Source organism: Bos indicus x Bos taurus, chromosome 5, assembly GCF_003369695.1.
Source record: "Bos indicus x Bos taurus breed Angus x Brahman F1 hybrid chromosome 5, Bos_hybrid_MaternalHap_v2.0, whole genome shotgun sequence".
Taxonomy (NCBI): domain Eukaryota; kingdom Metazoa; phylum Chordata; class Mammalia; order Artiodactyla; family Bovidae; genus Bos; species Bos indicus x Bos taurus.
The window spans coordinates 5,614,058-5,627,657 of NC_040080.1; the positions used below are offsets into that span (position 1 = coordinate 5,614,058).

Sequence of the window (13,600 nt, forward strand, 5' to 3'; positions counted from 1 at the left end):
TGTGTCCTATGTAAACGTTAATTCAGTGAAAACATGCTAACAAGAGGTTTTTAATTGTTGTCTTTAAGGGGAGGTGAGAATGAAATGAATGGCTGTCGGACGTTAAAAGAGCTCGAGGCCCAAGTAGGAGAAAAGGTAATAGAGATCTTTCAAAGTTCTTCCGCGCCCCCCAACCCTACCCCCCGCCCCCACCCCCCACCCCCTGCCCTGCCGCTTGTCCAAAGTAACCGCTAGCAGAGGGAGCCGATGCAGAATGAGCTGGGTCTTGTCATCTGCGTTCTCATGTCAAAGTCGCTTGACTCAATAGATCGCATGTGAGAGCCTGTGTTCACTCGCCTTCGCCCGCTCCGATGGCCTCATCTGTGATGAGCCACACCGGCAGAAGTCCTGGAATATTAATTACCTTTGCTTTAACTTTAGATCATCATCCGTAAGGCGGTCCTTTGGTTTCTGTCTACAACTAAGGCAAGGTTTTCTTTAGACTGAGAAAACTGCTGCTTTTCAGCAGTGAGTGCCAATCAAGAGACGCATGGTAAAAAATAACCAGAGACACGCAGGGAGATAGACATTTATGGATGGAGTAATTTAGCCACAAAAACTCCCGCATGTGTTTAGGAAGGAGCATGTAGCTTTGTTCCTGCTTGCGGATTACAGGTGGATAGCGGGGCACAGCTAGGGAGGGACGGGGTGTTCACAGCGTTTAGGGTTGGAATCGGACCGCTATTTAAGATGCATGTGAGCCTGCTCAGTTACATGAGCAGTTTGAGAATCATAGTTTAATTCACTTGACTCAATATGTTGGTTAGAAATGTGACAAATTTTCTTTCCTTTTTGAACTTTTCTGAGATTTTCGTACGTTTCAAAATCAAACAGAGCCAGAAACCCACAAAATGTTTGTCTAAACCCCACAAAATGTTCTCCCGGCTTGTGCCGTTAACACCAGAAATTCATCTTTTAGTGTGATAATTTTTTAGCACTACGTGCTCCTAGAAATCTACTTTCTCTATAGTTTATATCAGTAGGAACCCTGGTACAATTATTTGCTGCTTCCATTGTTGTTCATTTGTTATTCTGTAGGAGAAGGCGATGGCACCCCACTCCAGTACTCTTGCCTGGAAAATCCCATGGATGGAGGAGCCTGGTAGGCTGCAGTCCATGGGGTTGCTCAGAGTCGGACACGACTGAGCGACTTCACTTTCACTTTTCACCTTCATGCATTGGAGAAGGAAATGGCAACCCACTCCAGTATTCTTGCCTGGAGAATCCCAGGGACGGGGGAGCCTGGAGGGCTGCTGTGTATGGGGTCGCACAGAGTCAGACACGACTGCAGCAACTTAGCAGCAGCAGCAGCAGCAAGAGATACATAACACACTGGATATTATTTATGGTATATGTCCTCAATTTGTCTCTTCACAAACTGTGTTCATCATGAAATTATCCTGGGAAAGTCAGCTGTTTACGATGGCCATCATGTCAACTTAGATGCCGTTGTGGATCAGTAACGTGACATGACGGTTAGGGGAGGGTGTGGATACAGGTCCGGCTTGTAAGTTACTGAAAGTGAGGCTTCCAAGAGGAAAGCTGGAGGGGACTTCCCACTGGATGGCTGGCCTTTCATCTCAGTTGTCTTTTCATCCCAGCCTCCTTCCAATAAAACCCTCGCACTAACAGTGAGTTTCAACCAGGGCAGTTGTCACGCTGGTTCTAGAGAGAACAGAAAGGTGACAGCCAGAGGCTGAGCAGGTGAGGGAGGGGACACCTGCTCCCTGGTTCTCCCTGCCGAGCAGTCAGGCCCACGCAAGCTGGAACCCCAGCTCGACCGGCTACCCTGGCCCTGGGCAGGCAGGTGGCCTGGATGGGCTCTGCCATTTATCAGCTGGTGGTCTTGGGCAAGTCCTTGTCATCGGGTTTCTTCATCCGTGCTTAGGAATAGGAACACCCATCTCGTAGTGCTGTTGTGTAGCTTAGAAACATTTGGTATAAAGGGCCTGGAACACTTAGGCGATGCCATCTGTCATTATTATGGCGATTACTACAGTTTCCTCTGACGAATAGGTAGGAACTCATGAATGTCATCCCTTCCCACCGAGCCCAGAATAAACAGAACAAACCCAGTACCCTCTTTGGCTGCTGGCTGTGCAGTAGCGTGTTTCCAGCTACCGCTCGGGTCCTGCAATCGGACCACACTCAAGCCCTGGTGACAGAGAGGAACACCTGGCGATTAGTGAAAGAAGGCTCTCTTCATACATACGTTGTCATTGCTGGGCAAGCCACACAGTTGGGGAGTGAAAGATGCTAATGCTTTTGTTTTAAATATAAGTCCACGAGCCTCATTGGAGCCAAGAATGCATGCAAATGTCTCTTGTGAATTTTGGGAGCCAGACTTTGCTAAATGTGTGTGTGGTCTAGCCGTCCTAAACCAACAGGCAGTTAGCTGCTGGCACCCCAAACTGCCCGAGCCCCACTGCTTGCGTGTCTCAGTTGATTTCTTCTGCTGTGAGCTTGGTCTGATGGCTGGTTCCGCAGCCTTGCCCTAATTCAGGTTCACTTAGGCCCTCCAAGGGGCTTCCCCAGTGGCTCAGTGGTAAAGAATCCACCTGCCAATGCAGAAGATGCAGGTCCAATCCCTGGGTTGGGAAGATCCCCTGGAGGAGGGCTTGACAACCCACTCCAGTATTCTTGCCTCGAGAATCCCTGGACAGAGGAGCCTGGTGGGGATATAGTCTATGGGGTCGCAAAGAGTCAGACATGACTTAGCGAGTAAACAAACATAACAACCAGACCTTCCAAACACACTAGTCTGGGACTTCCCCCTCCAACTATATATCCTCCCTATGAGTTTCCTGGGATTTCCCTATATGTCAGATGGTAAAGAATCTGCCTGCAGTGCAGGAGACCCAGGTTCGACCCCTGGGTCAGGAAGATCCCCTGGAGAAGGGCATGGCAACCCACTCCAGTATTCCTGCCTGAAGAATCCCATGGACAGAGGAGCCTGGTGGGCTACAGTCCTTAAGGTTGCAAAGAGTCGGACAGAACTGAGCGAGTAACACTTTCACTTCCCTTTCACTAGACCCTCCAGTGTGTCTTCACGTTCAGTTGAACCCCTGGTCTCCCTGAGCCTCGTTTCCTCCCTCCTGTCAAGGCGGAGATAGACAGGGTGGTCTCTGGGTCCAGACTCTCTGCCCTTCGGGAACTGTGACCCGGGGCTTCACACGAGGAGGCTGCTATCTGCGTCCTGGGGCCCTGTATCGGGGAAGAGGAAGCTCTACATGCCCAGGTGGTCCCCAGGATGCCATCCTCAGGCTCTGGGTCCGGGGTCCTGGATTGATCTGCACCCAGGTTCTACACTGTGGGCACTCTGAGTCTGGTGTGCCCCTGCTTGCCCTCCCCTCTCGATCCTGGCTTCTCCTGGGTCACGGAGAGGACTGCTTCCCTGAGCTTCGCTTCTGTACCTTTGGTGGGTGTCTGCGTGGCTGCTGTCAAGCTTTCTGGTTTGCAGACCCCTCAGGGTCTCAGTCTGCTGGGAGGCAGTGGGGCTTAGTGGGCAGGAGGCGCCCCTGGCCTGAAGCCCCGTCCCTGCCCCTGCCCACGGGCCCTCAGGCCTGTCACTGCTCTATGCCACCATCTCTGAAGGCGAGGCGACAGCACCGACCTGCCGGAGTGGCCACAAGAATGAGTGAGAGTAACGCAAGCGACCCCGTGCGTACATCGGGTGCTCGATAAATATCCGTCCCGTTATCTGTCCTGCCAGGCCCTCCTGAAACCCTTCCTGTGGGAGCTTTCCCCACCTCCAGGAGGCAGCCCATCAGCCACCACCACCGAGGTGTCTGGTTGTCCTGCCTTGTGAGAAATGTCCAACCGAGCTGAGATGATAAGGAGCTTCTCATCTTGTCCAAATCTGAAGGGAGCACAGGTCAGGGTCTGCTCACTCACATCTCCTCCGGTCACCAGGAGGTGGCCAGCATTCCAGGTCTGACACATGGATACTGCAGTATCAGGTTTTTGGGTTTTTTCCAGCATACCATTTCTGCCAGTATGACTCTCCATAAACACGGTGGAACGTCTCCTCATGACTCATAGCCCAGGGTCTTGTCCACACACAAACCAGTCACTGGTGATGGCGTTGCTCCAACCCTGGTCATTCCCTGGTGCAGTGGCTGGACTCCCTCGCCCGAGGCACATGACCATGGGTGGGGGGCGAGTGGAAGCTAATATATGAACAAAATGGAAATGGAGGGTTTTGTTAGAAAGAGACGGGGTGGGCAGAGGTCAGTGGCTTTGGAGAAAGTGACCGACAGTGTCTGCTTCAGCCACCCAGCGAAAGGACCCCCAGGCTGGCCAGGCCTTAATCCTCTGGACACTGATGTAATTTTTTGGATTTCTCCAGCTGTGATACTAATAAGAGGTGGCAGGGACTGAGCATTGACTAGGAGCTGTTCCAAGCGCTTACTGTGTTTACATATTCAGTTTCCAGGAGAACCCCCTGGGGCAGGTGCTCTTGGTATCCCATCTTGATGTGGAGGAAGCTACAACAGAGGCTGAGCAGTTGAGCCCTGTGTGCACAGCTGGGGACAGAGGAGCTGCAGTTCCTGCCTTGGCAGCTGGCTCTGGGGTCCTGGCTACTAATTACCAGCCACCTGCTTCTCAAGGAGGCCCTTTAGGAAAGGCGGTGATACGTAGTTTGTGTGTGTGTGCATGTATAGTCGCTCAGCCCTGTCCGACCCCGTGGACTGTGGCCCGTCAGGTTCCTCTGTCCCTGGGATTCTCCAGGCAAGAATACTGGAGTGGGTTGCCATCTCCTCCTCCAGGGAATCTTCCCGACCCAGGGATCGACCCCACGTCTCCCGGGTCTCCTGCATTGGCATTGGCCGGCAGATTCTTTACCACTGTGCCAGCTGGGAAGCCCCAATACCTCGTTTGCCCGTAGCAAATGTGACTCTTGCTTATGCCCGGAGGTGGACCCGGCTGGTCCCAGAGAAGCCTCTCTGATCACCACTGTATGAACAAGCGGAGGTTGTTTGCTAAACCCAGAGTTGCATTGTTGGTCGTGTGGCATCCACTTCAAACAGGCATTTGGGAGGTTTCTTTCCCTTTCTGTCTCTGGCCTCCTGCCCGTCTCACACTCATTCCCAACTCCTCAGCTGCTTACACTCCTGTCAGCCCTGTGGGGCCCCGGCCTGTCCTGCAGCAGCAGCAGCAGCAGCACTTAGTTCTCCACAGGCTTCAGGTGAGGACTCTGTCAGGGCAAGAGGGCTAGAGCAGGGCTGCAGGGTGTTGCCAGGGCAACCACGTTCAGGTCTTTTGAACTTGTTTCATCTTTTGTCAACTCCTAACATGAGCGTGAGGTGGAGATCAAAGAAGGGGCTAGCAGGGGAAGAGAATCATCTTGTCCTGCCCTCGAGTTGGGTGGCGGGCAGATGCTCCCTGTAAGCTACGTCCTGGGAATGGCCAGGACACAGGAAGCTGTTCTCAGTTATGTAAGAACTTCAGTGTGTGTTTAGAAATGTCACGACTAGTCTCCTCCCCTCCACAGGCAAGAAAAAAATTGTTTTAAATTGAAGACTAGAATTTAAGAGTGTGCAATTCAAAGACATGAAAAAGAAAAAAAAAGGAAAACTAAACAAACCTCAAAAGCCCTAGGTCATTGGCTCTCATACCACATCACCACCCCATCAAGAACATTCTTTCAAGTCTGGGTGCCGTGATGTCAGAACATCTGGTCGACCCAGTCAGCCGCGACGAGCCTGTCTGTGGGACACGGAGTGAACTGACACCCGTTTTTATGGGATCACCCCGGTGCCTTGGAGTCGCACAGATGCAGCTCAGTCATTTCAGGAGCAATTAGTAAATAATTAGAGGCACTAAGCTGCTTGCTTGCTCGGTAATATCGTCACAAAAGTGAAGACACGCAAGTGATGGGTATATTCATTTTCTTAAATAGGTGGATTTTCTTAAAAAAGAGATTTAAAAAATTATCGCTTGAGGAATAAAGAAACAGTCGTTAGGATCACAGCCATTTCATAAACATACCTTAACATTGGAACACCACATTAGCACGCACGAATGTATCAGAATACAGCCTGTTTGCCTAATAAAAAGACTGTGACAGGCTCAAAATGAGGCCATTTACTAAAACATACAAGCTTTTCGTTAATTCGTAATATTCTCCTAATCCCGCTTTTATCATCTCTCCTCCGGTGCACTTGGTATTAATTGCCTATTATAGCAGGTATTTGAACACATCTCCTCTTTCATCTGAAGAAAATATTAGCATATCGCGGGGCTGTTGGGACAGCTTGTATCTGAGGCACTTTCTCCTCCTGCAGAAAAGCCTATCAATCATAACCGAATATAGTGATTAATAATGTCACAGCTCTTGTTCCTGTGTCTCTGTGCAGCTAAATGAAGAGCTGTGCTTACATTTTGATCTCGAGCATTTCACATAACAAAATAATCAGCTGCCATTTTATTAAAAAAAAAGATATTGAAAATGCTCCTACCCCAGGACCTATTTTTGGTTGCTCTATTATTAATTTACTAAAGGCTTCATCAGGAAAGTAACACAAAGATGCTGTTATGTCAGAATTTATATTTTTTCGGACTAAGTTTATCTTTAAAAAAAAAAAAATCTTTCTTACATGTGGCAAGTCAACACAAGATTGCATGAATAAATGTTTAAAACAGCACAGTGTGGGGGAGACGGGCCAGTGGGTGAGGGACAGGCCAATGGTGTGGGGGGGGACAGGGCAGTGGTGTCAGGGGGATAGGCTGGTGGTGTTGTGGGGACAGGCTGGTGCGGGGGGGCAGGCCGGACCCCTGGCTGAGTGTGCATCTGAACCAAGACACTCACTCTCTAAGTGACCCCCAAGTAAGCTAGTTTCTCTGGAAACTGTTTTCTCAGCAGTGAAATGGGGAAGCAATTTTGCAAGATTTTTCCAATATTGTTGAGACTATGAGAAACAATATAAAATGAACTTACCATAGTGCAAGGCTCATGGAAGTCTTTCAAAAAATTAGGAGTTTGCATTTGGAGTGGATAAAACCAAAGAGTTAATGTGGAAAATTAAAAGTGCTCGGTCATCTATGGTTTAAAGCTTCTAAGGGGCTGCGTGCTGTTGGTTCCCGAGTTTCTGTCTCCATCTGCATCTCCAGACTCACCTCTGTCCACAGACCAAACCAGGGCAAATGGTCCCGCAGACGCCACCCAAGAAGCCTTCCTCTCTGGACCTCCCTCCATCTCAGTGAGTGGCTCCAGTCCATCAGCGAGTCCTGTCCACCGCAGCCTCTGCCGTATCGGAGCTCCGTGCGCTTTTGCATCCCCACGGCCCCCGTGGACGGCCCTGCCAGTCACCCTGGGGGTGGTTCTTTCTGCTCCCCGTCTTGCCCCTCACAGTCTCCATTTCATGCGACACCAGAGCCATGTTCTTAACGTGAAGAACACGTTAAGGGTCTCATCTGACCCCTTTGCTTAAGACACCCCATGGTTACTGGTCACTTACTGAACGAAGTTTGGACAAGCACCCAGGTTTTTTGGCGCTCAGCATGAAGTTTCCCCACTGGAGTGGCACGCCCACACCCCCCGAAGGTCTCTGGACTACACTATCTACAGTCGCTCAGCACTCAGAACATCCCAAGGTTTTGTTTATTTGCCCATCACTAGGAAATACGCCCCTGGGAGTGGGCGCCTTCCCTACCCTGCTCCCTGCTGTAACTTCAGTGCCATGAACAGACCCCGGCACCTGATCTGAGCTCAGTAAATATTTACAGGATAAGTAAATAAGGTTCTGCAGGAAGCATGCACAGGAGAGACATCACGAGGAAGGTGAGAGTGCAGCTTGAGTTGGACCATGGATGGGCTTTCCATCCACGTTGAGGACAGGGCAGAGGGTGAATGTGGGGCAGCACTCAGGACTGCAGCCTGGCAGGAGGAGAGGAGGCGGAGGTGTGGGCAGGGGATGCGTGGCCGGGTCAGGGAGGAGACCAGCTCTGTGACAGGGACAGAGCAACTTCTGAAATGTAGAGAAAAGGGTGGAGGTGTTTGAAGGTGAGCTACTGTTAACCCTAAAGCACGGGCCACGGGGTGGTGGTGGTGGAGCTTGTTGATGTTTCTGATGGGGGCGATGGCCTGAGAGCGGAGGATTTAGGCGATGACGTCAGCAGAGGAGGGCTGCACAGGAGGGGAGAGCAGCCGGGATCAGGGGTGCCTGTTAGCAGGCCCCAGGATAGTCAGTCCCTCACCGTCCTCGTCAGACTGTGCTTGCTGCGCACCTCTGCTGTGTGGGGTCCTGGAGGTCCTGGGGGGAACCGGCCTGCCCCTCCTGGGGTGCAGCTGTGTGAGTTCTGGAGTCAGGGTGACAGGGACCCCAGTACGCATGGCCCGTGGTGTCTGGGCAGGAGCTCCCATCCTAGGCATGTGGGTGGGGTTAGGAAGAAGCAGAGACATGAGATACTCCTTCTGGACTAGGCACCCTCTTGGGGCTTATTTTTGTAGCTGTGCCGGTTGTTCAGTGAGTCCACAGAATTCCAATTAGATGTCTTTAAGCCGTTTGTGGCCGGTGAGCATCTTAAAAATGAAAGTCAAAGGTGGGAGGAGGTATATGTGGGGTATATACAGCAAGTTTCTCTTTTCACTGTGGCTGCAAGGAAACCCCAAACCAGAGCTGGATTTTTGCTCTGTGGTAGCAACTATGCCCTGGAGGAGGGTATGGCAGCCCACTCCAGTTTCTTGCCTGGAGAATCCCCATGGACAGAAGAGGCTGGTGGGCTACAGTCCGTGGGGTCACGAAGAGTCCGATATGACTGAGCGACTAAGCACAGCACAGCAACTGTGACTTTTAGGTTGCTTTAGCTCTTCTCCCCGCCCCCACCCTGAAGAAGGGAAAGGCTACCCACGCCAGTATTCTGGCCTGGAGAATCCATGGACTGTATATAGTCCATGGCGTCGCAAAGATTCGTACACGACTGAGCAAATTCCACTTTATGGGCTTCCCTTGTGGCTCAGCTGGTAAAGAATCCGATGGCAATGAAGGAGACCTGGGTTCGACCCCCAGGTTGGGAAGATCCCCTGGCGAAGGGAAAGGCTACCCACTCCAGTATTCTGGCCTGGAGAATTCCCTCGGGCTCCTTTTTAGCCAGATCCGATCCCTTCTCTCCGTTTTCGCGGGTCTTCTTTAGGTGTCTTCTGTGTGAGCTTGTTCCGTCTTTGGTAAAGACAGGCTTTCAGTCCCTCCAGTGAGTCAACGCCGAGTCCTCTCGGAAGTCGGAAGTCAGGGACAGGGGAGGGTGGGGACATCGCAGGAGCGGGAGGGGAAGTTGGCCCCTTTGTTAAAGGTGAGCAGTGCTGGCCACTGCGCCTCCCACACGTCCCCAGATTGAAAGTTTGTGTTTATGAGGTTCTGAATGTAGTCTAATTTTTTCCTATCTGGTTTGGCTCATCTCTACCAGCTGGTAAATAGGAAATGTTCACGGTAGGAAGCCAATACTCTGCAGAGTGTAAACAGATGGAATCGATATAAAGTGACAAGTTAGACTGTGCTATTGAGAACACAGAGCCAAAACCAAGAACATAACAGTCAAGCTACTTATTCCGTTCCAGTTCATTTAGTCCTGAATAGCGCTTCATATCTGCACAGCTGTGTTGTTCTTTTTTATTTTTCCCCTTTCTTTCTTCTGGGTTGATAATGACAATTTCAAAGAAAAACTTTAATTAAAGATTTTATACGAAATAGCCAAAAGTAGAATAATAAGGAAAATGAGCATTGATGTGTTTATTGTAAGAGAAATCTTTTTCCTTGGCTTCAATTTAAAAAAAAAAAAGACAGAAGTGTACTCCTTAAATTGAAAATGAGTTTCGTCGTGGCGGCAGAAAGCTGCCAGACTGACAGGGTGGCAGCCGAACCCCGTGCTTCGCCGCGGAGCCAAGACACGGCCGGCCAAGGGCCCCTCCCCGGCGCCCCCGGCCCCAGGCAGGCGGGTGGGCTGCGGCCCCAACCCCCTCCTGCTGGAAACCGGCGACGAAGGCGGCTCCAGGTGAGGAAACAGGAAACAGCTGAACAAGAGCCCGTTCGAATGGCCGCACGCTGGGAAACATCATAGGCCTCGCCCTCTGGCCTGAGGAGGGTTTGCCGTCCTCCCCCCGGGGAAGGGGCCCTGCCAGAGCCAGGCCTGGACACGGGGGTTGGGGGGCGGGTTCTGGGCTCCAGGGAGGGAACAGGAGGCCCTTCCTCACCTCCTTTCAAGTCTGGGTGGTCATATTTATTTGGGTTCACAGCTTTCTCTCCTGGAGCTCCCTTCCCAGTGCCATAAAGAGAATTTTAAACAAAGAACCGTGGAGTAAGAATCATCCACTGTTAGCAGTTTATCGAACCCGTCTGAACTCAGCGGGGGCACAAACGGAAGCAGTTTGATTCTTTGCTTCCCAAGCAGGGGCTGGAGAATCTGCCGCCTCCCAGAAGGAAGGTGGTCTCAGAGGGTCCGGGATAACAGGCCCAGCTCAGGTTACATCTGCCAGCTTCAGCAGCCCCTCTGCCCTCCCTCCAGCCCCAGGGGCCCCCGCGGCGGGCATGGGACCTGCCCCCTCGCCCTCCTTCAGCCTCTTTGCTCCCGGGTTCATCAGGGGCGTGATGAGGGCTGAGGAAGAAGAGGGGGCCTTCCTGCCCCCGGCCTCCTCTGTGACTGCTCATGGGGCACTCGGGGACTCACAGGGATGGTGCTTCGGGGGCCCCTGAACTGTGCGGTTTCCCGTGGAGACAGAGCAGCTCGGGGCTCACCCTCCCCTCTCTCCCAGTGCCCTGCCCCGGTGGTCCCCTTCACCTGCTCCTGCAGCTCCAGTCCCCCCAGCTGGTGAGCAGCCCCTGGGAGCAGACCAGCTCAAGCCTTCTACCTTTCTTTTTCTTTAAAAACATTTTTTATACAATTTGTAAAGGTTGCTCTCCATTCACATTGTTACAGAATATCGGCTCTTCTCCTGCGTCGTAGAACACACCTCGAGCCTATTTCACACCCACAAGTTTGCGTTAGTGTCTCCCGCCCCTGTGTTGCCCCTCCCCTGCCTCCATCGGTAACGCTAGTTTGTTCTCTGTATCTGTGAGGCTGCTGCTTTTTTCGCTATATTCACTGGTCTGCCATATTTTTTTAGATTTCACATGTGATATCATGCAGTATTTGTCTTTCTCTATCTGACTTCCTTTCCTTAGCGTAATGCCCTCCAAGTCCATCCACGTTGCTTTGCAAATGGCAAAATTTCTTTCTTTTTTATACTACATCTTCTTTATTTATTCATCTGTCGATGGACACTTAGGTTGCTTCCACGTCTTGGCTATTATAAATAATGCTGCTGTGAACACTTGGATGTATGGTGTATGTATCTTTTCAAAGTAGTGGTTTCGGTTTTTGGGGGGATATATATGCAGAAAGTTAGGACCATGGCATCCGGTCCCATCACCTCATGGCAAATAGATGGGGAAACAGTGGAAACAGTGGCTGACTTTATTTTTTTGGGCTCCAAAATCACTGCAAATGGTGACTGCAGCCATGAAATTAAAAGACACTTACTCCTCGGAAGGAAAGTTATGACCAACCTAGACAGCATATTAAAAAGCTGAGACATTACTTTGCCAACAAAGGTCCCTCTAGTCAAGGCTATGGTTTTTCCTGTGGTCATGTATGGATGTGAGAGTTGGACTATAAAGAAAGCTGAGTGCCGAAGAACTGATGCTTTTGAACTGTGGTGTTGGAGAAGACTCTTGAGAGTCCCTTGGACTGCAAGGAGATCCAACCAGTCCATCCTAAAGGAGATCAGTCCTGGGTATTCATTGGAAGGACTGATGTTGAAGCTGAAACTCCAATACTTTGGCCACCTGATGCAAAGAGTTGACTCCTTGGAAAAGACCCTGATGCTGGGAAAGATTGAGGGCAGGAGGAGAAGGGGACGACAGAGGATGAAATGGTTGCATGGCATCACCAACTCGATGGACATTGGTTTGGGTGGACTCCGGGAGTTGGTGATGGACAGGGAGGCCTGGTGTTCTGCGGTTCATGGGGTCGCAAAGAGTTGGACACGACTGAGCGACTGGACTGAACTGAACTGAACCAAGGAATGAAATTGCTGGGTCATATGGTGGTTGCATTGTTTTTTTTCTTTTTTTGAGAAACCTCCATACTGTTTTCTATAGTGGCTGTACCAATTAATATTCCCACCAATAGTGTCAGAGGATTCCCCTCTCTCCACATCCTCACCAACATTATTACTTGTCTTCTTTGTGATGATGGCCATTCTGACAGGTGTGAGGTGGTATCTCATTGTGGGTTTGATTTGCGTTTCCCTACTGATTAGTGATGTTGAGTGTCTTTTCATGAGCCCGTTGACCATCTGCATATCCTCTTTGGAAAAATGCCTACTCAGTTCTTCTGCCCATTTTTTCATCAAGTTGTTTGTTTTTTTATATTGAGTTGTATGAGCTGCTTGTATATGCTGGCCATTAATCCCTTATCAGTCATTATCATTTGCCAAAACTTTCTCCCATTCAGTAGGTTGTCTTTTAATTTTGTTGATGGTTTGTTTTTTTTTTTTTGCTATGCTATGTGTGCGTGCCAAGTCTCTTCAGTGGTGTCTGACTCTTTGCAACCCTGTGGACTATATATAGCCCACAGGTGCCTCTCCTCTGTGCATAGGATTCTCCAGGCAAGACTACTGAAGTGGGTTGCCATACCCTCCTCCAGGGGGTCTTCCTGACCCAGGGATTGAACCCGAGTCTCTTGTCTCCTGCATTGGCAGGTGGGTTCTTTACCACTAGCACCACCTTGGAAGCCCCTTTTTTTGCTATGCAAAAGCATTTAAGTTTAATTAGGTCCCATTTACTTATTTTTGCTTTCATTTTCTTTGCTTTAGGAGATGGATCCAAAAATTATTGCTGTGATTTATGTCAATGAGCATTCTGCCTATGTTTTCCTCAATAAATTTTATAATATCCAGCCTTACATTTAGGTCTACATCCGGTCTACATGTAATCTATTTTGGGTTTGTTTTTGTATGTGGTGTTTAAGGATGTTCTAATTTCACTCTTTAGATGTAGCTGTCCAGTGTTTCCAGCGCCACTTACTGAAGAGTCTGTCTGTTCTCCACTGGACATGCTTGCCTCTCTTACTGTAGACTGGCCGTAAGTGTGTGCGTTTATTTCAGGGCTCTCCCCGTTCTGCTGTGATTCTGTTTTTCTGTCAGTACCACACCGTTTTGATTACAGCAGCTTTGTAGTTTAGTCTGAAGTCAGGGAGCATGATTCCTCCAATTCGGTTCTTCTTTCTCAAGATTGTTTTGGCTGTTTGGGGGTCTTTTGTGTGTTTCCATACAAATTTTAAAATTATTTTGTTCTAGTTCTGCAAAAAAAAAAAAAAATAGATGCCATTGGTATTTTGATAGGGATTGCATTGACTCTGTTAATTGCCTTGGGGAGTATGGTCATTTTGATAATATTGATTCTTCCAATCCAACAACATGGTATGCTTTCCATCTGTTTGTGTCATCTTCAATTTCTTTCATCAGTGTCTGAAAACTATTTTGGAGTACAGGTCTTTTGCACCCCGAGGTAGGTTTATTCCTAGG

General features: G+C 49.8%; 1 protein-coding gene across 3 annotated transcripts in view; it reads left to right on the plus strand.

The window, feature by feature from the left end:
* EFCAB6 (EF-hand calcium binding domain 6) overlaps positions 1–13,600 on the plus strand; it is a 252,818-nt gene that overhangs the window by 52,205 nt on the left and 187,013 nt on the right. For all 3 annotated transcript variants that reach the window (XM_027540564.1, XM_027540563.1, XM_027540565.1), the window contains one exon: positions 69–135. In XM_027540564.1, coding sequence (XP_027396365.1) covers positions 69–135 — 67 coding nt within the window. The remainder of the gene's footprint in view (positions 1–68; positions 136–13,600) is intronic.